We start from the raw sequence: 22,535 nt of genomic DNA, 5'->3' as shown, positions 1-22,535 counted from the left end.
ATCATTTCTCTTTGCCCAAAGAAAAATCCATTGGGAAAGAAGACACTTTTTTTTTAAGAGGCGACAGTTTTAATATTTAATACATGATTAAATTACTTTGCACATTTTTTTTTTTTTTTGAGGTGGTGTGTTTTCATTTCTCTTGCATAATGCTGTGGATGCCAAAACTCAGTTTAATGAAATGAACACGGGCAACAATATGAGCTTGCAGAGTTTATTGAGGAATTAATCGTCCAGCAAGCAGACAAAAAGCCACACGGTGCATTCTTTACAGGTTACAAGGTATTTTTAGTAACTCAGTAACATCGGCTTACATGCGTTTCTTGGGTTGGGAAAATAAGAAACAGCAATTTGCATTATTCTGAAGTATTGCAGCTTGCTCAGAAGGACTTTTTCAGGATATTCATTGGGAGACTTTGGGATTATTGATAGTAGGAATCGTTATCGTAAAACCTAAAGTTTGACATCCATTCCAGGAGACACCTGAATGCCTCCTCCTCCAAACCTCTAAGACTTTACATCATTGGCCTAAACAGATAGGAAATGAAGGGCAGGATCTTGCCTGTAGTTTCATTTATATGTTAATCTGTCTGTGGGCCTTGGTTGGGATTTGAGTGATTTCAGCATAAGGTTTGGTAATGCATTCTGCCGGACATATCCTGACGGCAGCAGCGAGCCCATACGTTTTTGTCGTGCAGAGGTAATCTATCATTTGTGAGCATGTTGGCCCTCCAGACTCCATAACTGTTCCATTTACTTCGAGGAGTACCTGTAAAATATCTGTTGAATATAGAAGAGCGGCACGGCTGAGGTTAGCTTCTGTCATAAATCCAGAAGACAAAGTGGGAACGCGCCTCTGTATGACTGACTCGACTTTCGTACCGTGCAGCAACTTGAAAATTGTAAATGGCAAATGTGGGGGAGGAGAGGAGGAAACAAGAAATGTTTCACCAGCCACAAACGCAAAGACATGTCAGCTGAACGCCATAATGAATGGAAGCCGATGTCAGAGGGAAGGGGAGGAAACGGCTTTAAATTGTGCTGCTTCCTTTAAACATTCTCCATATTTTCAAAAGATTTAATCGCTAAGCGCTCTATTGTCTAACCGCCTGCACGGTATAATAATCCACCACTCAACACTAAATGTCGGCACTTTAAATGTCACTCTATCAATATCTTTAAATGTCATTAGCTTTTTATTCTTCTTTATAGTTTTTTCAGTATATTCTGTGCCACAGCAGTGGCAGTTTTTACTGTTTTTAAGGGCTGATCTCTCCCCTTAATTCATTATCTTCATATTCTCTGACAGCTACACATCAAAATACAAGGTTAGAATACAACAACCCAAAAGCATTCACCGAGCTAGCAGCTGTATGAGGCTGAAGTTAGACAGAGACGTGCTAAATGGTAGCATCTTTGTTTAGCAATGTTAACATGCCAACGTTTGAAAACCTTAGCATGAAACACAACGCATACAATGCAGACCGATGGGTCTGTCATTATTTTTGCTATTCTGTGGTAACACTGGTGATGGGAAGATCAGAGGTTTCGGGATCACCACGGTGGTTACACTTCCATTCTGACGGGGGATTTGAACGTCTGAGCTGAATTTCTTCCATCCATCAAATAGCTGTTGAGACGTTTCACTCAAAACCGCTAGCGTGAAGCGTAAAGTGGCGCTAGGGGAAAAGTCTGGGGTTCACCAAAGTCGGCAGGATTTATCCTCTGTGGAGCATGAGTTTATGTTCCAAAGCCAGACCAAATAGTTGGTGAAATGTTTCAGGGTGAACCAAAGCATTGTACCAACCAAACGGAGAGAGGAACATATCCACTCATCCTTTAGACGATGCACAATGCTTCCCAGGGATTAGTGCTGAGATGCATTATTGCGATTTAATAAAATCTCAGAGAAAACTTCTGTCTGATAGTCCGCCCCCATGCTTTACGGGCAATTGGATAAAAGCGGTCTAAACCGTGCATGAAAGCGCTGTAGCTTCGCCACAGCGGGGAGAAACTCTCAGATCGGTCTCTCCCACTCCCTGAACAGCTCCTCTCGGTCATTCATCGATGGCCTCTCCCCTGGCTGACTGTCACGGCTCCTAATGAGGCCCAACTCCTGCTCGGCTTCCCTGATCAGCAAAATATGTGTCGTTATGTGCATGTGTGTTGGAGACACATGGATAGAGCAATCAAGACAAAGAGAGGCTCACTGAAAGTTAGAGCGAGCTTGCTTCAGGCTTTGGGCGACAGAAACTGTGTAAAACAATATGAGTGTTTATGGAGGCCGGTCAGGGGGGTTCCCCCTTGACCTAGAAAAAATTAGTGCTAATGAGGAGAGAGAAGTAGCAGAGAGACTTCCTGTGAGGAAGTTCAGGGTTGCCAGGTCAGGCCTAATTTGCATTTAGGAGAGTCCAGATTTGGAGTGTCATGCACTGGTTGTGCTGAATAGCAGCTGTTTTCAAGGTTTGGTGTCAAACACAAAAGCTTGGCCGGTGATTTGAACGGCGCTAAGTGAACGTCTGTGGCAGGAACAGACACTCCTGCCACCAACCATTACTGATACTGTAGCCACGGTGTGGCAACGTTTCAGTTTCAGTTGTGCAAAAGAAGACTCAAGGCCTAACTAGCATCGCTAGCATCACTGAAATACTCAGTGCACAAAGAGAAACAGATGAGAGGTAGAAGATGAATGAATGAGTGAATGAATTAATAAAAACCAAACACAGAATAAAGAAGTGATGCTGTTAGCACTGAGCTAAATGCCTACAAAGGCATTGTTTGCGACCAATGCTAGCATGCTAACATCTGCTAATAACACTAAACTTAGAGCTGAGCTGCATGTAAAATGCGGGCATGTCAACATTTGTCAAACAGCTATCAGATGTTAACAACAGTGAAGGAGTCGATTCATTTTTTTTTTTTAAATTAAATGTGCATTAATAGATTTTTCTTTGATGGCTTGGAGGAAGAAAAAATTTGCTTTACTGGAAATTTCCTGTTTACATCGGAGAAGCATTAGTTTCTTTTCTTCTCGTTAAGTTAGCATGCTAAACAGCTTCTATAGCGTCATGTCTGCCCTGAAGAAATAAGGCATCATCCTCTGATGACTATGAATATATGTAGCAATTTCCTTCAATATTTCCCACTTAAGTTTTGACTGACTTGGCAGGATTAGTTGCCCCCAGATAAATGCAGCTAATGTGGCTAATCTCACCTAATCTCACTGGTTGAGTTCAATTTCTGCATTTAGAGCCACATAAAAAGTCTTTCTGGCACGGCTGATGATTTCTCTCCACGGAGTGATTTTTATCTAACTGCATCATTTTAGTTTTAGATTCGTAAAATTGGTGCATTTGTCCTAAAAGTTCCATCTGGAATCTCATTCTTCGGTTTCCAAATGTGCGTTGTAGCGTATACACTGTGAAAACTGATATCTGGTAGAGTTTGGAGATCGCTGATAAACATCTGCTACCAAAGTCAAATCAGGTCAAATCTGTTAAACACTCCTGACAAAACAAATTTAAATACTGGCACAATCAAGACGGAGCAAACAGACTGCAAAATTGAAGCCAAGAGGGCAGAGTCGGTGCCAGTTTTCTTTTTAATGCACATTAATGTGCAAAATGCAACTGAACAGCATTTATTTGTGATATTGTGTGGTTTTCTGCTTCTCGTCCTTTGGTATTCTCCCCCCTTACTCTGTGCATCAGTGGAACTCAGACAATGTCTTTGTTTCATCCTCACAGTTCTCCATCTGTCCCCACGGCACCGTTACACCCAGGGCTTTCATTCGGTCGACGAACGGTGTGTGTGCAGCAGCAGCCGAGGTTTTGTCCTGAGGTGAACTCTGCTCGTGGCTGACAGAGGGAGGGATGGCAAGAAGCAGGGGAGGGCAAAGAAAACAGACAAAGAGAGTGAAGCGACCGAGAAGGCGTACATGACAAAAAAAAGTAAGAGGGGAAAAAACAGACAATAAACAGTGTGAGTGAGTGACATGAGAAGTGATAATGAGCCATAAAGAAGCAGCGCGTGAGGAAAACAACAAGAGAGAGTGAAAAGTGAAAGAAGAAAACAGACAGGGTCAGAAAAAGCAAGGAGCAGAGAGACAAAGAGGAAGGGGAGTAATGGAAACGCAAAAACAAATCAAAACAAACAACAACAACAAAAAACCAGAAGGAAGACAGATAAATCCGAACGAACTGACAGCTCGGGGAAAACAAAGAGGCTTGAAAATAAAAATCTAAGAAAGTGAACAGGAAGAAAGAGAACGGCAGGCGAAAAGCATGGACTGAGAGCACGTCAGAGAGAGAGAGACAGAGCCAGGGAGCGAGAGACAGCGAGAACATTTGCCAAGTCTGTGAAATTTCCTCAACTCCCAGCGATAATAGCTCTGCATAATAAGCCGATTTAGCAGCTCAGTACCAATAAAACACCCAGGTGGTGCTGACTTTTCTCAGCTTGATGGGCAAAATCTGTGTTTCAAGCAGAATCTGCTTCTCCTCTGCTTCTGTTTGTGCAGCGTTCACCATGCTCAGGTAAAGCAAAAGCAGGAAGGAAGTCTGCCAACGATCCCTGGAGCGCAGCTGAAAATGGAGCATTTATTGATCTGTCTCGGCATCTGAGAAAGATGAAAACAATGCTTTGGAGAAACTGGCCTCGGTAACATAGAGTTCCCTTTTTCAAACACATTTCAGAGCGTGGTGTCTAATTTGTGTGTGCTCTAAACAGTGGAGTTCTTCAAGGCTAAATCCTTGGTCCTATTCTTCTTTTGAATTGTTAAACTGTGTTGGTTTTACCCATTTGTGAGCTAAATGCTGAATGCAAATGCCCGTTTAGTTTAGAGCATGTTAGCATGCTAACATTTGGTTATAAAGTCACAGCGGTGCAGCTGAGAGCTTTGACGCTGGTGTTGATGTTTCTTAGTGAAAAGTCTAAATTGTGATGTCGTCATCTCATAGCATGTTGTTAGCTCAGTGCTAAAATTCTAAAACTGAATTTTTTTCAATGGTTTTCAGGCCTAGTGGTAAGTGCTGTTGCCCTGAAACAAGAAGGTCGTGAGTTCGGTTCCCGGCTTGGGGCCTTTCTGTGTGGAGTTTGCATGTTCTCCTCATCGCTGCTGACTCTAAGTTGTCCGTAGGTCTGAGTGTGAGTGGTTGTTGGTCTCGGTCTGCCTGTGTGACCTCGCCCTCACCCAGCGTGAGCTGGGAAACGGATGAGCGGTAGAAGATGAATGAACGAATTCTTCTGAAACATTTCCATAAACTGAATATGTCTGGTGCAATCTTTCGTTTTCTGCCTCAGACGAACTTTAAATCTTCACCATTCATATTTTGAGGAATAAATAATTTGCACTTTTCTTTTAGTGGTTATTATTCTGTACAAACGTATAGAGGAAACTTTTCTAAAGAGAACTTTGCTCTCTGTGAGTTTTCGCAGTATATATTTAAAACATTTAATTCCCAGCTGCTTGTCCCACATGTCGTCTCAGTCAGGGGCAAACCTTGTAACTCCGACAGGAATGAATTAGGGGTTGCAAGGATTCCCTGACTTCTTGCTGTCAAAGCTTGCTTGTCTTCAGCGTGTAAACAAAGCAGTTTTTCGTCTTTGTGACTGACATTTTAGAGATAGAATGTTTGCTTCTGAAAATGGAAGAAATAATGGAGCTAAGAAATACTGAGCTCCTTGACTTAACACGCAGCTGCTTACGTTTAGCACCAGAATATCTCGGCCTGTGGAGCTGCAGGCCTTTCATGGCGCTGAACTGCGGATCAGCGATCGTCCCCGCCTTCAGCCGTAATGATTTATGACTCAGAAGGTCGGAGCTTCTGCGCGTTGTCTGCCTGGCAACGACCATTTTTGACTTTAGATTTCCCATTCAGGTGCATTAATGATTCTATTCAGCGTGCGGTGAAAGTGGTGCACCTGTGTGAGTATGGGGCCACGCTGTTGCGCTTCAAAGAAGAAAACAGGTTTTCCACAGAGAGCTGATGAAAGCTTTTCATCCGTGCTCCTTGATGAGAGACTGTAGGGATTATGTAAACGGGCAACAAAGAGGAATACAGTTTGTATAATCTCTCATTCTCCAGCTTTGTTGGCTGTGAGTTGTATTGTTGTTGAGCGGAGGCTGCTTTCGAAGCTGCCTGTTTTTTTTTCACCCCCCCAAATTTTTTTATTTCAACTTTTGAGTTACTGCAGCCACCCTGCAACAGATAGTAGAGTCAAATTATATATTATTATACAGATATATATATCTATACAAAGTCTTTGAAAGTCTCCCTTTTGTAGAATTTGTACAGTGCTTTCAGTCCTTTTGATAGATCTGAGAGCTGTATGTGAAAACAGATGTGCACAAACATGTCCGTTAAGCCACGTTTTAAAAGCTCAGCTCCTGAAAGGCCGATGAATAAGCCCCCTCCCCCCTTCCGCCGCCCCCACCTGCTGCACGCCGCCGCACTGACACAAAACCGGACTAGAACGGCCTTGTTCAACTTGAACGCTCCGTGTTTGAACTGTTGCCAGTGAAGAGTATAAAATTGTGCGGGCTGGCTGTCACAACAACGTCTGAAACCAACTTTGTGATTACTGCTCGTTGGCATTGTGAGAGTCCAAAAAGTTTATAGGAGCAATAACTGAGATTTATACCGCCCTTTAGCACCAAGCGATCATAATGTATCTGCGGGGGGAATGATGGGCTTTCAGATCAATACAAATAACTACTTCAGAGGGATCAGAGATTCCTGGCTTTGAAACTCACTTTGGAGGTTGTTGGAGCTGAAACCTAAGCCACAGATGTCACGGTGAACTATGAAGTTACTGTAAATTATGGCTGATGTCGAGATCGCCATTGATTGTTTATAGGAGAAAAGGAGAAAGGTTCAGAAGGTTAACACAAGATGCAGCGAGGTCTGTCTTCATACAAAACTCACACTTTACATAAGCTGAGAGAGTTTCTCCGTCGTTCTGCACTCGCTGTGAAGTGATAGCGTCATGTAGAAAGCATGCTGTAAGAAATGTGAAACAACTGGACTGTCCTGGCTGCCAAATCGTTAAAAGGCTCACCAAGTGACTGCTAATGTAAAGTCCCAACTGTTACATGTCACAGACTCCTCCGCTTGTCTGTCTTTGTTTACTGTTTGTCCATCTTCTGTCTTGCAAAGATAAAAGGGCAACAAAAAAAGGGGGAGAATGAAAAGAATTGGGGAACAAACTCCACAGTCTTTACTCTTTGGAATAAAGTATTTTAGAGTTCATTTGAAGGGAGGAACTAAAGGAATCCTGCCTTACTTTATTAGCAATATAAAGACTGAGTACAAATGATGGACAGAGTGCAGTTTTCTTTGTTTTCTCCTTAGCAAGGTATTTTTTTGATCCTTCACACCTGCCACTGAGACTTTACGCTGTGCAAATGTAAGATAATATGAGGCTTATTTAGCAGTCTGGGCTAGCCAAAAATAATTAGGTGGTTTCCACTTTCCCTCTAGTTCTCTGCTTTTATTTTTTCCCTGACGGTTTCTTGAATAAGCCGCAGCAGTGGGACGATGTACGTCCAGGTATCTGCATCTAGGTTTTCTTACCGGGGCAAAAAAAGAAAGTTAGCTCATGATTCATGTCATCCATGAAGGCGAAAAAGTAAAACACTAGTCACAAAGTAAAATAATTCACTGCAGTTCAGACAAACATGGAAACTGGAGATGTTGCAAGTCGTTGGTGAACAAAGTAAAGATTAGGAAGAATGTGCGAAGTGGATGAAAACTCTGAATATAACGTGGTGATTTAGTTTCAGGAAGGTTTTTCCACTGCTGAGAATGAAAGGGCTTTTTCTTCCCTCTGTAGTTACTTAGCCTGACTTGAACGTGATTATTTGGGTTATTTGACATTGGATTGTGTGAGGACTGATCAATAGCTGGTGGATTACCTGCAGCACATTCAGATCAGTGCGCTGCCAGTTTGGGAAAAAAGCAAAAAAAACTTTCTGATTAACTGCTATATGACACGAGTCAGCTATCTGCCTGACTCACAGCTGATCTCCAGAGGAAATGGCTGTTTGGCAGCGAGATAAAGCTCTTCAAGTATTCAAAATATTGCATCAACTTAAACTGATATTAGCTTGTAAGTGGCTGAAGAGTGTTTTTGTGTACTGGCTGCTTCTCTGATCTGAGTCTGCTGCTCACAGCACTCTGACCCTCACCCACACTGTGATGCAGGACTTCTCTGAGGACAGGTGTGGTCAACGTCGGTCTTCCCCGGATACATTAATGTCAGAAAGAGCGTTTTTAATGAAGGGGGAAACAGTGACTAGACTGTAATTGGCCCAAACTTCAAAATCACATAAAAACAACACAACACTTATTAAATGCAGCAGCAGAATGCGTTTAAAGCCTCTCTCAAAGCCATCGGACCTCCAACCACAACATGAATTTCCATTCAAAGCACTTTAAGTGCGGTCGTTTCCTCTTCTGAATTGTCGGGTAATTGCTGTGAGCTTGGAAAAAAAAAAATCACCTCTTTCTTCTGTTTTTTTTTTTTTTTTTCATCTCACTGTTTGAGCAGTGCAGCTACACCGGCAAACTCCAGTCAATCCAATGTGAAGCCCGGTATGATGAAGGGCTCCGCATGGCTGCACTTGTGCCGTTATTTAAAAAAAATAATAAAATAAAATCAAAATAAAAAATGGATGGACAGATTTAAATACCCCTTTGTCTGCCACTTGGCTGCCGTCTCCACTAAATCACTACTGGCATTGATCCGCAGAAGCTGACTATTTATGACTGTTCGGATGCCAGTTTCCCAGAACAGCAATTAAAATTTGGAGAATAAAAAAAATGGTCTGACACATTGTTCTCTAAAACAGTCTCACTGGAGGAAGTTGGTTCAATTTTGCTAATGTCTGCTCTGACATCTTACCCAGAGATGAAGGTTCTGTCTTAAAGAACAGCCTGACAGATTGTCTGAGGGAATTGATCACCACCCTGCAGTGACGGTTCCGCTCTATAAGCGTCTGTGCGTTTTTGCAGCACATGCCATGTGTGATGTTTTGCTTTTCTTTTCATCTTTCAGCCAACTGAGCTTGCATTGTCCACCAGCTTCACCAAAAAAAAAGAAAAAACTTTCTGACAGCCTCTTTTTGACAGTTTTGAAAACCATCCTTTCGCACTACAGTCGTGCTCCAGGGCATGTCAAAAAGACAAATGTATCGCTGTCACATCTGTCCTGTGATCAGCTATACTGCAGCGCAGCGTGCGATCACACAGAGAGTTATCTGGAAGCCAGCCCTGCCAAAGCTGCTAAAAAGTCTGATGTGTTTTCAAATTCCTCGTTCCCAAGACAAGCTGGGAAAAAATGCCCCACACAAGGACGCAAGAATCACCAGCATTTTCTTCTATTTGATTTGATTTGATTCGACGATTACCTTCAGGCAGCTTTCGACACAATAAAACTACACAACAGCTGATTTCACTCAGTGGTTTCTTTTCTCTTCAACGCTACGATTTCTCTAATCAGAGTGTCATCTGGTGAGGTTTTTGTTTCTGGAATGTCAAAGGAGAAAAAAAAAAAAAAAAAAAGGCACCCAGAACGGAGGCCACCGAGTTGCTTCTGGGACGAGTTGCCCGGTACAGTCATCATGTTTTGTGTATTGCGTGGGAGCTTGTTAGCGCTGTATCCAAAACAAGGGCATGGGTGGAGAGGAACCAGATGTGGCCACTGGCAGATGGCTCTCAAGGAGAATCTCCCAAGCTTGGACGGCGCTTTGCTACATGACATCAGTACCAGATGGTTTTCTCATTAACGCCCACCCTCTCGGACCAACACAGAAAAGGGCTGTGCTGGGAGTCCAAATGCCTGAACCCCTCTCCGGCTTCTCCGCGGCACAATATGTCATGAAATGTTGGACGATGGCAATTAGGCCTAATTAGTCGGCTTAACATCGCCGTCCAATCATCTCGCTTTGAGCCAAAAATGCTGCTCATTCAGCTAAATCAGTTTTGAACAAAGCTCTCAAGCTCTCCGCTGCCATTCATCAAACTCAATTTTAGAATGAGTCGTAAGGATGAATCTTAATGTTTCATCCAACTCCGGCCTTTGTCATTGTATAAAGTCTAATTTTGTACGATTTACGGTAAAAGTAGCCGAATCATTTGACCGTCTCTCTGCTCGGTCTCTTGCTGCTGCTGCTCCTGTTGAACTGAGATGAACTGAATGAACTGGAGGGAAATGGGGGCTTGGTGGTAACGATAGGACTTGGCACGCTTGCCTGTTCCACTTCAGCTTGATCCATGTGTTGTAATGCCTGCAGTGTCCTGGTTTGGCCCTCCACCATCAAATGACCAACAGTGAAATAGGTATTAACAGCACAGTCTGCGGTTTTTGAAGCCTCAATACACAAAGAGGGAGAGAAAAAAAACACTTGAGTGAATAAAAGCTTCATTGGATTTAAAGAAAACAAACGCTAACTGTTACAGGAATAGACATCTGAGAGAAAGAATCACTGTCAGTGCAGATTTGTCAGTTTCTGGTAGCCACAATTCCTCTCTTTGAACTTTTGAACTGCCGTCTATTTTACTATCCATCTTTTTCTTTAGAGGGTAAAAAAAACAACAAAAAAAAAAGATATATTTAGAGTGAACGGAACGCCAGTGCTGACACAAGCAGTTTTGTCCAAGACATACCAATCATTTGGAATCGGCTTCGAATTTTAGTGGGATTTGGTATTTTGACATCACCTGTTGAATTGTGAGCTGCTGTTCTGAAGCTTTGAATTTGTACCTTGGCCGTCAGCCATCTTGTTTTTTTTTTGTTTTTACCAACAGGGACAATATTTGGAGGAGGAGGTGGAGCTGAGGAGGACAGAGGGCTGGATCTGACCTGCTCCGCACTCCCTGAGGATCAGGCAGTTTGGCGTGTGCGGTAGGCTGTCAATCACACAGTAGCCAGGCCATTGCCTTCGTTTCACAGCCCTGCAGCACACACTTTGACTGCATGAACTGTAGGAAAACAGTTTGATGTAATTGAAACTATTGAAAATATACATATATGAAGCAGCTTTTATATCTGAATGAAAGTTGGAAAAAGATTTTTCAGCAGTAAAGCAAATATGTTTATTAAGCACTTTAATATACATCAGAAAATTCCACTTCATATAATACAGGAATTCTTTTTAACTGAAAGTTGAATGTACATGGGAAGCTATTTACAATCCAATCACTGACAGTCAAATCAAAGATGGCAGACAAAACACAGTCAAGACAAACAAGATAACTGCTTAATAAGACTATACAGTATGTTCTCCAACACTGTTTCTAGACCCGATCCTGCCTTGAATCCTTCTATTGACCCTTCATGGCAAACTTCTGAGCTACTGTTGTACTGAAGAGCTGAGAGCTCTCAGTAGGGCTTTTAAACATTTGTGCATGCGATAGGTTTCTACCCCCCATTCCCGCCCCGACCCCCACAAAACCCCCTTTGTCCCCACCCCCCCGCTCCCAGTTCCTTTTCGAAAAATAGCTCACTGTTAACATTATGAAAAGCCTGCAAAAAATATGACACAGCCCGTAAACGCTAACGCGGCTCCACATCGCTCATGAGAAACAGATGTTTCGGTTCGTCCTCCCAAGCTCCTCCCGCAGGGTTAAGTCCTGTTCTCAGGGGTGGGGAGGGATGGGAGAGGGCGGGGGGGCAGAGCAGAGCATGTTGTTTCAAACTTTGGCTTCACAACTCTGCATTTCAAACAATATCACTAGCACAGCACGGCTACAAGTCGTGTGAATGGCTGACCCCCCCCCAAAGGTTTGAGCCGTTTGTGTCATGCCCCTTTAAAAAAAACAAAAAAACAAAACTGCTGAAAATGAACCACATGACAATACGGAAACAAAGCTTGGGATTTGTTTCTTGCAATGCAGTAGGTTATACATGTAACTCTGCAGACATATGCCTTTTTTTTTTTTTTTTTTTAAATCACGGCTTTCATTTCAAATTGCTGCGTTTTAGCACCAAACTTTTGTTGACGATACACAATGGATCATTTAAATAGTTTTTTTTTTTTCTTAAACGCACACAAAAAGATAAACACACAAACAACTCAAAAATCCCATAGGGACAAAATGATTTCTTTTTTTTTTTTTTTTTTTTTTGCTTTTCTTTTCTTTTTTTTTTTACATTTTTGATGAACCGCTGTCTTCCTTAGATATTTGTACTAATACACAGATGCACAAAGCCAACAAAACTGGGAGTCCAAAATAACTGCAGGCAACTTCTGAGACACAGCACCATGGTAGAGCGTAATGCAACACAAAAACGCAGCAAAAAGTGGCTTTTTTTCCAAAAATAAATATGCTTGTATATACTCGTGAAGTAAATTGCCATAGCTATTAACATATTACACACAACATAGGCTTAGCACACTGATCAAGGTTACACAGATTATTTGGGGTCTCTAGAAAGGCAGACTATCAATGCGTTAAGTTCATACCATGGCATCAGTTACTGTTATGTCCTCTGGTTTGCGACAATGTATTCAGTGTTACATTGCTGTCAGTGTGAAAAAAAAAACAACAACAACAACAACAACAAAAAAAACAGAACAAATATAAAATGATAATTAAAAAAAAATATTCATTGGTATGTTTCTATCAAACACTTCTGTTGATAAAACATGGATGGGATACATAGTGAATAGAACAAATGCATGTCTGTCATTTTACTCTTTTAAAAGTGCATACACTGTTTATTAAATAGCATTACATTAAATTAAAATGATAGTTTGCATGAATAGATGAAGAAGGCTGTAACAGATGTAGGCACATCGAAGTATCAGTTCCAAGAAGCCTTAGGCAGCCAATCAACACTCTTCCCTAGGTATTATTTTGAGGTCTCCCACTGATTTTTTTTTTTTAATGCAGATGAAAACAGTTGCTTTGGCACATTCCCTCCAATGGTTTGCATGATGAATGGCATTCAAGACATCTGAAACGGTACAGGAATGGTTTTGGGTTAATGTTTTGTTTGGGGGGGGGGGGGGGGGGGGGGAGTCTGCTTAATCCAGTTTGAGGCATTGTTCATGCAAGTCTGGTTAAATCACAAAGCCTAACAACTAATGACGGCTCTGTTGAGTGCAAGTAACCATTAACTAAAAGTCTGTTATCAGTCTCTACATTAGCCGCCGTGAATGAACAGACAAAGCGTCACCTGTGTGAAGTCTCCCTGACCTGAACATCAACTCTGAGACAAAACGCTTGCTGCGATTGAACAAGCACATACAGGAGATGCATTATTTTTGAAAAAGCAACTCTTACCAGCTATAATGGAGTCTCCTTTTTGTAGTTAAACCCAGGGTCTGATCCTTCAATCTGCAGTTTCAGGGCTTGTTTAAGGCTTAACTCGGTTTCCCCTATGGGATAGTTCTCTAGAACATCCTGGTGGCCTCTGTTCTGCACAGTCCGAGGAACTGATACCCTACTCAGGAAAACCTGATTACCCTGTAGATGATAGTTGGGGTTGGTCATGATGCCGTTCCTCCTCTTCTCAGAACAGCTCTGCTGCTGGATAAAGAACTGGTCTTGGCCCTGTCCCCGTTCCTGCTGGATCGAACCACCTATCATGATCTTACAGTGGGGATCCTTCACTGAAATATTCGCTACTGATTTGTTGAGGGCGATCCTCTTGTCGAACTGCGTCATCTCGTACTCCAAAACCTGACCTTGCATTGAACCGCTGTTCTTGGCTTTTTTCTTGTCTGCTTTACCATTGGAAGTCCCATTTCCAGTCTTACTTCCCTTTGTGGATTTGAGGCCAGGTTTTAACTGAGACCAGTCGAAGTCATTGGATGGAGACGACGGCTGCTGACCAATAGACTTTGTGGTGGAGGATGGGGACACGATAGACTGCCTGCTTCGGCTGCGAGGCAGCGAGTGCTGCTGGATTTGTTCTGTAAACGTCAGTCCATGAAAGCTGTCGATCGGCACCGTCTGTGCTGTGGCTGTCGACGATGTGGTTCTCAGGGAGGAGTTCTTTGAGCTCTTGAGGGAATTATTTGACAGGGAGGATTTCTGCCTGTCTACAGTGGAATCGGGAGATTCTGATGGTGAACTGAAAGCGTGGACGGGGCCGTTGGGTAAACCGCGCCCAGACGACTGCATATCTCCTGCCCCGGTGCTGCCAGAACTACTTGACTTAATGGTGAGGGACTGCATTTTACCCGTCACAGCCAGTGGGGTTTTTTGTTCCATGGTGTGTACTGGGGAAGGATTGCAGCCATTTAGAGTTGTGGCCCCATACTTTTCCAGAAGTTTTATGATCATCGCATGGCCACCCTTCGCTGCCACTCTCATCGCTGTGCGTCCAAACTGGTCAGCGTGATTGGGGTCAGCGCCATTTTCAAGAAGTATTTGCACGACATCAATGTGACCCTCCTGTGCAGCTATCCCCAGTGCTGTTGCTCCCTGGTTGCATGTATGATCCACATGTGTGCCGTTCTCTATCAAAAACTGTACGACTTTAGTGTGGCCTTGCCACGCGGCAGACTGGAGGGCAGATCGCTTCTCATTGTCACAGGCGTTCACATCAGCATGATAGTTAATCAGCAGCCTCACCATTTCAACATGCCCTTGCCAGCAGGACACGTGGAGGGCCGTCCTACCCTCGGTGTCACACGCTTCCACATTTGCTCCATTTTCAAGGAAATACTCCGTCATGGCCAGCTGATTTTCAAGTGCCAATATGTAGAGCGTCGGGCGTCCATCTGCATCTTTGTGATCTATATCGGCACCGTGGCTCAGCAGCAGCTCAACAATGTCCCTGTGACCTTCTAGTGCAGCCACCCTCAGAGCGTTCCTCCCATCGTAACCCCTCTGGTCAATGCATGACTTGTTTTCCAGAAGGATTTGCACACAGTCATAATGTCCCTCTTGTGCAGCTAATATCAGAGGTATTCTACCGTCATTATCGACCTCTGTGCAACGAGCACCTTGCTCGATGAGGGCGTCGCACACTTGGCGGTGGCCCTCAAACGAGGCCATGTGTAATGGGGTCCAGCCTGCATCATCCCGGTGATTTTCATCCAGACCTCTGTCCAGCAGAGTTCTGACCACTTCCACGTTACCCTGAGCGGACGCAATGCTCAGCACAGTCCTCCCCTCGCTGTCGATGCTATCGACAGCAGCCCCCCAGAAAAGCAATGTGTTGACGACGGAGGCGTGGCCCATAGACGCGGCAGCGAGAAGCGGCGTGCGGCCGTTGTTGTCTGTATGATCCACGTCGGCTCCGCCTTCCAAAAGCAGATCGACTACATCGACGTGTCCTTCATAGCCAGCCACGAGGAGGGGGGTCATGCAGTCTTTGTCACAGTGGTCGACCTCTGCGCCCCTGTCGATCAGCAGGCTCACGACAGACGCGTGGCCTTTACTTGCGGGAACGCAGAGAGCGGCGACTGAGAGGGCGGTCCTCCCATCTACGTCTTCATGATTAACTTCAGCCCCGTGGTCCAAGAGGTGTTCAACAATCTCTCTGTGGCCCATGTACGCTGCAGCAATGAGAGCCGTTCTTCCTTCATTGTCTGCTTTGTTGACCTCCGCCCCGTGCTGGAGCAGGTTCAACACTATGTCTTCATGGCCTCCCCAGGCCGCAGCCCTCAAAGCAGTTCTGCCGTCAGCGTCGGCGCAGTCCACTTTGGCCCCGGCATAGAGCAGAGCCGATACCACCTCTGAGTGTCCACCCCAAGCCGCTGAGCGGAGGGCCGTCCACCCATCGTGGTCCGTGTGGTTTATGTTGGCCTCGCAGCCAATCAGGCAGTTGACCACTTTGGTATGGCCCTGCCTCGCAGCAAGAGTAAGTGCTGTTTGTCCATGGTTGTCTTCCAGCTCCATATTCGCCCCTCTAGATATGAGCAAATTAACCACATCCAGGTTTCCGCTGTATGCGGCGTTGGCCAGCAGAGTTCTCCCGCTGGAGTCCGACTGGTTCACAGATGCCCCGTTGTCAAGTAATGTCCGTATCGAGTCCTCTCTTTCCAGGGCTTGTTGTACAATACACGAGGCGTGATCGTCCTCATTGTTAACATGAGCTCCGGCTTTGACCAGAAGCTGCAGAACCTCCTGTTCTCTGGGTATCGAAGTGGTTAGAGAGTCTTTAGCAGGAGTTCCGTTCCAGACCATCCAAAGAGCCAGATTAAACGGCTCGATCTGCAGATTGGAATTGACGAGGTGTAGTGCAAATTCCTGCACTTCGAGTGGTTTGAGCTGCTTCGCCCGGCAGGTGTAGCTCATCGCCAACATCCTGTGGCCCTCTGCTGCATTGCACAAGTACTTCTGGGTGCAATGCTTTACATCCAGTAGCCACTCTGCAAAACTGTAGTGGAAAAGGATTTTAGTACTCCCAAGGCCATCGACCAACAACTTGGAGAGAATGTCCATCTTTTTCTGAAACTCCTCCATAGTCAGTGTCATGTTTTTGGTCCAGACTGCATGGTACAGTTCTTTGACTGTTAGTGGCCTGCAAGTTGCCAGGATTACATTGAGGATGGGTTGGACTTTGGCAAACTGTTTTCTGACAAATAGTCTCTGGCAGAGCCACAGGTAGAGGCCGTTGAGAGTGCCGGGGATGTCGCGGATCTCACGGAGCATGATGAAGTTCTCCACCACGCCGTCGAGCACTCGCTCCAGGTAGAGGAAGCAGCCGCTGCTCTTGATGTGGAGTTGGTTGAGCATCTCGGCCGTCTCCTTGGTCAGGTGCTGCCGTAGGGCCTCCTCTTGGTCCAGCCTGTGGAGGATGTACTGCTGCACGTCCTTGACGATGTAGGCCTTACGCAGATCATCGAGGCTGATTTTGCGGAAACCTGAGAGAGAAGACACGGATGTTAGACAACCCTGACGGCAAATGCTTAATACTTGGTTGTGAAAAGTAAAAAAAGAGCTCATCAAAATGTAAAAGGGTGAGAACAATTTAAAAAAAAAAAAAAAAAATTATAGTTGATGATGACTGGTGATTGGTCCTACTTTCCCCGCAGTGCTCCTTGAATCATTAGCTTAAGTCTGACCTTGAGATCAAATCCAGTATTTATCCGCTGATCTTGTACCTTTGGATAATTAGGCTAAGCCAACCTTTAATTTCCTAAGGCCTGGGATAATTAACAGTAAAGCCATGTTGCTATAGAAAACCCTTTCAGAGGAATTGGGAGCGTAACCCCTCTGTCAGAAGGAAGCAGACACGATCAGCGGGAGTTCGCCATCAGTTTAGCCCATAAAGCACCGAGGAAAACAAATTCATGCCAATTAGTGCTCTATGTTATGTCGGGTGCAGAAGCAATTTCAGACGTAATAATTTAGAGTGCGCCTGTGTGATGATAAAAACAGCAATAATTTCAGCATAAAAACGGCCATATTATATATTGAATATATTACATTAAAAGATGCTTGTGCTGTTTTGTATCCATGTAACGTTACACCCGAATGGAGAAATAATCGTTAAAAATCCGAGAGAAAAGGAGCACATTTTAACAGAGGAAAAAAAAAAAAACACAGTGGTTTGGATAACTGCAAAAATACTTTATATTAAATACTAATTCCTTTCAACAATGGAGATTGATTGGTCATTCAACCCATCCGCCGACTGTAGATGTTATTAGTGGTTAATCAGCAGGAGCAAATCTGCGGGAGATGTACAATAATCAAAATGGGGGAGGGCGAGAGAGACATCATTTCCATGCCTGTAGCACATCAATGGCCTGAAAAACATCCCTCCCGTGCCACACTTATTATTGTGCTACATGCTCCCAGCACAGACCTTCTCTAAATCCTGCTGGGAATAAAAAGGACATGATCACAGTGGGCCTTAATGAATAATCTTTAATAGGAGTTCCTCTTCGAGATGTGAGAAAAATAGTTCCATAATGGCCTCTGCTAATGGGCATAAAGTGAACTTTCCTCCATGTTAAAACAATCAGCTCGCGGTCCTCGCAGCCCGCAACCTGAGGGCAAGGAGAACATTTTTGCATGCTTTTATTTACAGTTCCCATGGTTCTCTGAGATTGCTGAGAAAGAAAGGAAAAAAAAAAAAAAAACATCACCAGATGCTCTCTCTGCATTTGCTGCTCTCCTGCTCACATACACGGTATTTTAATGAAGCCGAATTCCCCAAATCATCCACGTTTTTAACTGTTTTGGTAGCCAGATGACGGGACAAGTATGGAACGTTAAGCAGCAGTGACTTACAAGCTGCAGCTACAATCCTATCACTGCACTGCCATCTCACAAAAACCGCCCAATGCATTAACACACTTGTGGAGTAAGTGCTCAGAGAGACGGCATTTGTCTGGGTAACATACTGCTGCATAAACAGAGGGAGGCATGTCTGGCACCGGCTATTCTCGTTGTCCAAAGAGCCACTAGATTTGTACCTGCAAATGCCTGCAAAGAGATTAAATCTGTTCGGTCCCCCACATGGTATAATAGAATCTGCTCTTACCAATTCAATTTTGAAAGAGGCCCAACGTCAGCACAGTCACATGGCATTTAGCTGACAAATTTTGTAACCTGATCAGTCAGTGAAGTCAGCGATAGTCACGTTTACACGGCCGGCCCCCGCTGTTGCAGTCGCACCACAGATTAGGTAATCATGGTTTCAATTTTAGGCCACTTGGTATTGACTGAGTGTCTCCTGCTCTCACAAGAAACTCTAAAAGCTTTTTTTTTTTTTTTCTTCTGGTAAAAAGAAATTCAGCACCAACGCTTTCAGCCTCACCGGTGAAATGTGACTGCTTTGATTACATAACACAACTTTTCCCTGTACACAGTATGAATCAGACTGTCACCGGGCCTGAAGCGGTGTTGTGCTCTTCTGAATGTGTGGGCAGAAAAGGCGCTGTAGAAAACGAACTCGGCGCTCTGCCGGCGGTAACCGCACCTGGACGCCAGATAACGAACCCAGTGAGTTTAACAAGAGTTCCCAAAGCAGGTACTGACAGTTTGGACAGCGCATCCTGGTAAACACTGGAGCGATGGGTTTTCTTTATCACCTGCTTCTGGGTTTGCTCAAGATAAGCTCACACCCACTAACAACACTTCACTATAATCTCTTCTTACTTTGTCCTTGGGCCCTTCGCTACAATTCAAGCTGTGATAAAGCAGTGTAAATGTAGGCATTCACGCCTGTGCTCATTACTAAATGCAATTGTCTCTTGACAGGAGGAAAACAAGAACAAACAGATTCATTCTTACAAAACACCAAAGTTGGACTCCGTGATAGGTACCCATTAGCTGTCATAAAATATTTTATGGCATTGAGTTTCTTGCCCCAGAGGAGTAGGGGGTAAGCTTTTTAGGATTAATGAGTTCTACGATCCAAACCAGACCAACCTGATGAATATCAATCTATATATATATAATCAAAATCCCCCTGATTAAAAGGAAATATGTATTGACATTTTTGTCTATCCTGAATATTCATGTATGCAGTTTAATGTTTAACAAAACAGCAGCTGTGCAAACAGTCTAAATTAATTAAGTTTTATGTTGTATAACTCTCCAGCAGTATACAATATAATTGCCCCATAATAACAGAAACTCAATGACCCTAACCCACTTTCCGTCTGTCATTGTTTTCAGAGGCCGAGTGCATTTTCCACCCTTCGCTCCGCTCTCTCTTCACCCCCCCCCCCCTCACCAGCTCCCATCCTGCAGTCCTGCAGGAGTCACTGGCATTCCTGCAGACAAAGTAGCTTTAGGTAAAGTGAAAACACTCCAGCACCTTCACCTATAAGTACTAAAAACCATTAAAGCTTGTGTACATTTCAAACCTTTGCTCTTAGCTTGTAACTCATTTTGACAGAATCCTGAGAAGAACTGTAATGGCTCGTTATGCATGTGTGTGCGTGTACTTTCAGGTTTATGTCAAAAAAGAAAAAAGAAAAAGAAATACTGAAACACTTGGAGGTACCAAACGATCCTAATGTGCATTCCTGCTCTCTGTGTTCTCGCTTCTCTTCTGGCTCAGACTTAAAGCATTAAAGATCAAATTTCAGCCTTTTGTGCTATCAGAGGATTTTTCCCTCTCCCTCTTTACCCCGGCCTTTTGTTTTACTATCTCCAGCTAGTGATGCTTTTTTTTGTTTGTTTGTTTGTTTAGGATACAATCTCCCCTTCTCCTTAGCTTTGTGTTTTTAAACTCCATCAACTTAAGGATATAGTATCACATTTTGCCAGTCGTGTTGTGCGTAGGCCTGGTGTGGAGCGATTCCCAGCTGTGCGTGCGTGTGTGTGTGAGAATTTCGAGCGTCACTGATTGGACCCCACTGCTCCTTCTGGACCAGATCCTTCTTTGGACATTCTGGGGTTGTTCCAGCTGGGACAGGAAACCCACTAGCTGAGAAGAGGGAAGAGGCCAATACTGGGGGGAAAACATGGACTACTAAGAAAAAAAAGAAAGAAAAAAAAAATCACTTAGCCAGTAACTTCAGACAAGTATGACATATAATATTTAGTCTTGATGTCAGATTTCTGCTATGAACTGGTGGTGGGGGGGGGGTGTCTAAGGAAAACATTGAGTGTGCATTACAGACCGATTCTGGAGATGACACTTTATCATGAATACTTTCTCGAGGGGGGACAAAAGAAAAATGCTGCCGTGCTGTAGTTTATGATAAACAGCTTCTCCTACATTCCACGGTCGCTGACACACCAATTACGAAGATACAGTGACTCGGAAAGCTGGAGGAAGGAGGAGGAGACGGAAATTTGACTGCAGCCACCATGAAATAAAGCAATGCTTGGAAATAAAGGAAAGAAATATGAAGAAAGAGCGCTTTATTGGAATCAACCTCTAAAAACAAGCAGACAGAATCTTTCCTTTCACTTAGTGCTTATTGGTGGAGGAGGGCCGACACTTTCCACTTCATCAGCAGGCATCACTTTATAAGGACGACTGTGAAGTCATGACATTGTTACAGGCCTCGTTCTGCAGATAAAAACACTGAACACAACCACAGGAGGAAAGTCATCCAACCTGTATTTGATGACTGTGGTGTAACAGGAACTAAGTACTACAGAAGAATGCAAGAATGCTCATTGGCTATAAAAGTTCAAATGCTTTCCAAGACCTACTCCCCCCCCCCCCCCAAAAAAAAAAAAGAGTACAGCAGTCATGATGAGGTCTGGATTTTTGCACAATTGGAAGAGCACTACACAAACTGTAGCCGTGTGCGTTCAGGCTATTTATATGTGTGTGAGAGGAGGGTTCAGAGTTTGAACAAAGGCGACTGCTAAACAAGCAACAAATGACACATTCATCAGGGTGAGGGATGCAGCTCCTGAGTACAGGCCTCTGAGCCAGCTGCTGCTCGTTACAGAACTGGATACCGGCCACCACAGACAGAACCCCACGTACAAAAGAGGGACTGTTTGCCTTCTAGATTAATTTTTCAGATGACAAATGAGGCGGTGCACTCGCGCGCACGTGCGTGTGCGTCGAGTAACTCGAGGTTCGGGCTCATCAAACCCGGGGTTTCTGAACGGCAGCGCGCCGAGATTTGGCACGACCTCTGCGAGAGACACCATCTTAAGTCATCGGATCCATAAAGAAAACAGAAACCCAAGCCCCGCTGCCCCTCTCCTCAGGCTCTCCAGTAAACCCGCGCTCGACAAACGTCTGTTCGACAGCTGCAGAGTTTCCTTGGCTCCAAAAAACACCAGAGCGCCAACCTCCTAAACACAAGTATGTGGATGAGAGTCAGCTCCAACAGTCTGCAAACAACAGTCCTTTGAAAAGTGTGCTGCCATTTAAGCTTTGAAAAATAACTGTTGAGCTCCTTGTTTCATTGTGTACGCTCTTTAATTTCTACTCCAGCAGACGAACAAAGATAAGACTTTCTATTTTATCTGGGATAAATGTGGCTTATTCACAAGTGAGAGAAGACAAAGCAAAGTACTGAGAAGCTTTGATAAGGCTTTAATTGAGCCATGCAAAGATAACTGTTTCAGGGAAGAAAAAAAAAAAAAAAATCATTTCAGATTAGCGACTCCATTTTATGTCTATGTTATGCTATGTTTATGTCTGTAAATTTCCTGCCGCACCGAACGACCACCAGGTGAGACGCTGAAATGATCGTGCTTTAACAATTAATTTAGGTAATGCTGGAGGCAGAGCGCCTGCCCGGACACGCCTCTCGCCTAATTTCAAACAGGATGGGAAAGGGTTTTCCAGTCAAACCTGTTGTGGTGCAACTGAACAGGGCTGATGATTTGGTGGGAGGAGGAGGAGGAGCACGGGGGGATGGGGGGATGGGGGGGGGGGGTTCACTTAACACATGGCTCACTTTGAGAGACATATTTTAGATGAAGCCATCCAAAACACCTGCGTGGGGACTAATACATCCATCACATAATAAACTTTGCGGAAAACTCCAGTTAAAAAAAAAAAAAAAAAAGGCACGGCACTGATGTCTTTGAATGACAGCAGCTCATTAAGATGGTTACAAGAGACTGAGCCATAAGACAGTGCACCTGGTCACTTTACATGTGCCTTCTTTCACTCAATCCCATAATGGATATCCA

General features: G+C 44.0%; 1 protein-coding gene across 1 annotated transcript in view; it reads right to left on the bottom strand.

The window, feature by feature from the left end:
- Positions 1-11,913: 11,913 nt before the first annotated feature.
- Positions 11,914-22,535, bottom strand: part of ankrd50 (ankyrin repeat domain 50) — a 32,675-nt gene continuing 22,053 nt past the window's right edge. The window contains exons 4-5 of the mRNA XM_029512154.1: positions 13,290-16,825; positions 11,914-12,960 (exon numbers count right to left, since the gene is read on the bottom strand). Of these exons, the coding sequence (XP_029368014.1) occupies positions 13,293-16,825 (3,533 nt within the window). The 3' untranslated portion in view covers positions 11,914-12,960; positions 13,290-13,292. The remainder of the gene's footprint in view (positions 12,961-13,289; positions 16,826-22,535) is intronic.

This window comes from Echeneis naucrates, chromosome 10, assembly GCF_900963305.1.
Source record: "Echeneis naucrates chromosome 10, fEcheNa1.1, whole genome shotgun sequence".
NCBI classification, from domain to species: Eukaryota; Metazoa; Chordata; class Actinopteri; order Carangiformes; family Echeneidae; genus Echeneis; species Echeneis naucrates.
The sequence above is the reverse complement of the archived record's forward strand: the minus strand, read 5'-3'. Positions and strand labels throughout refer to the sequence as shown.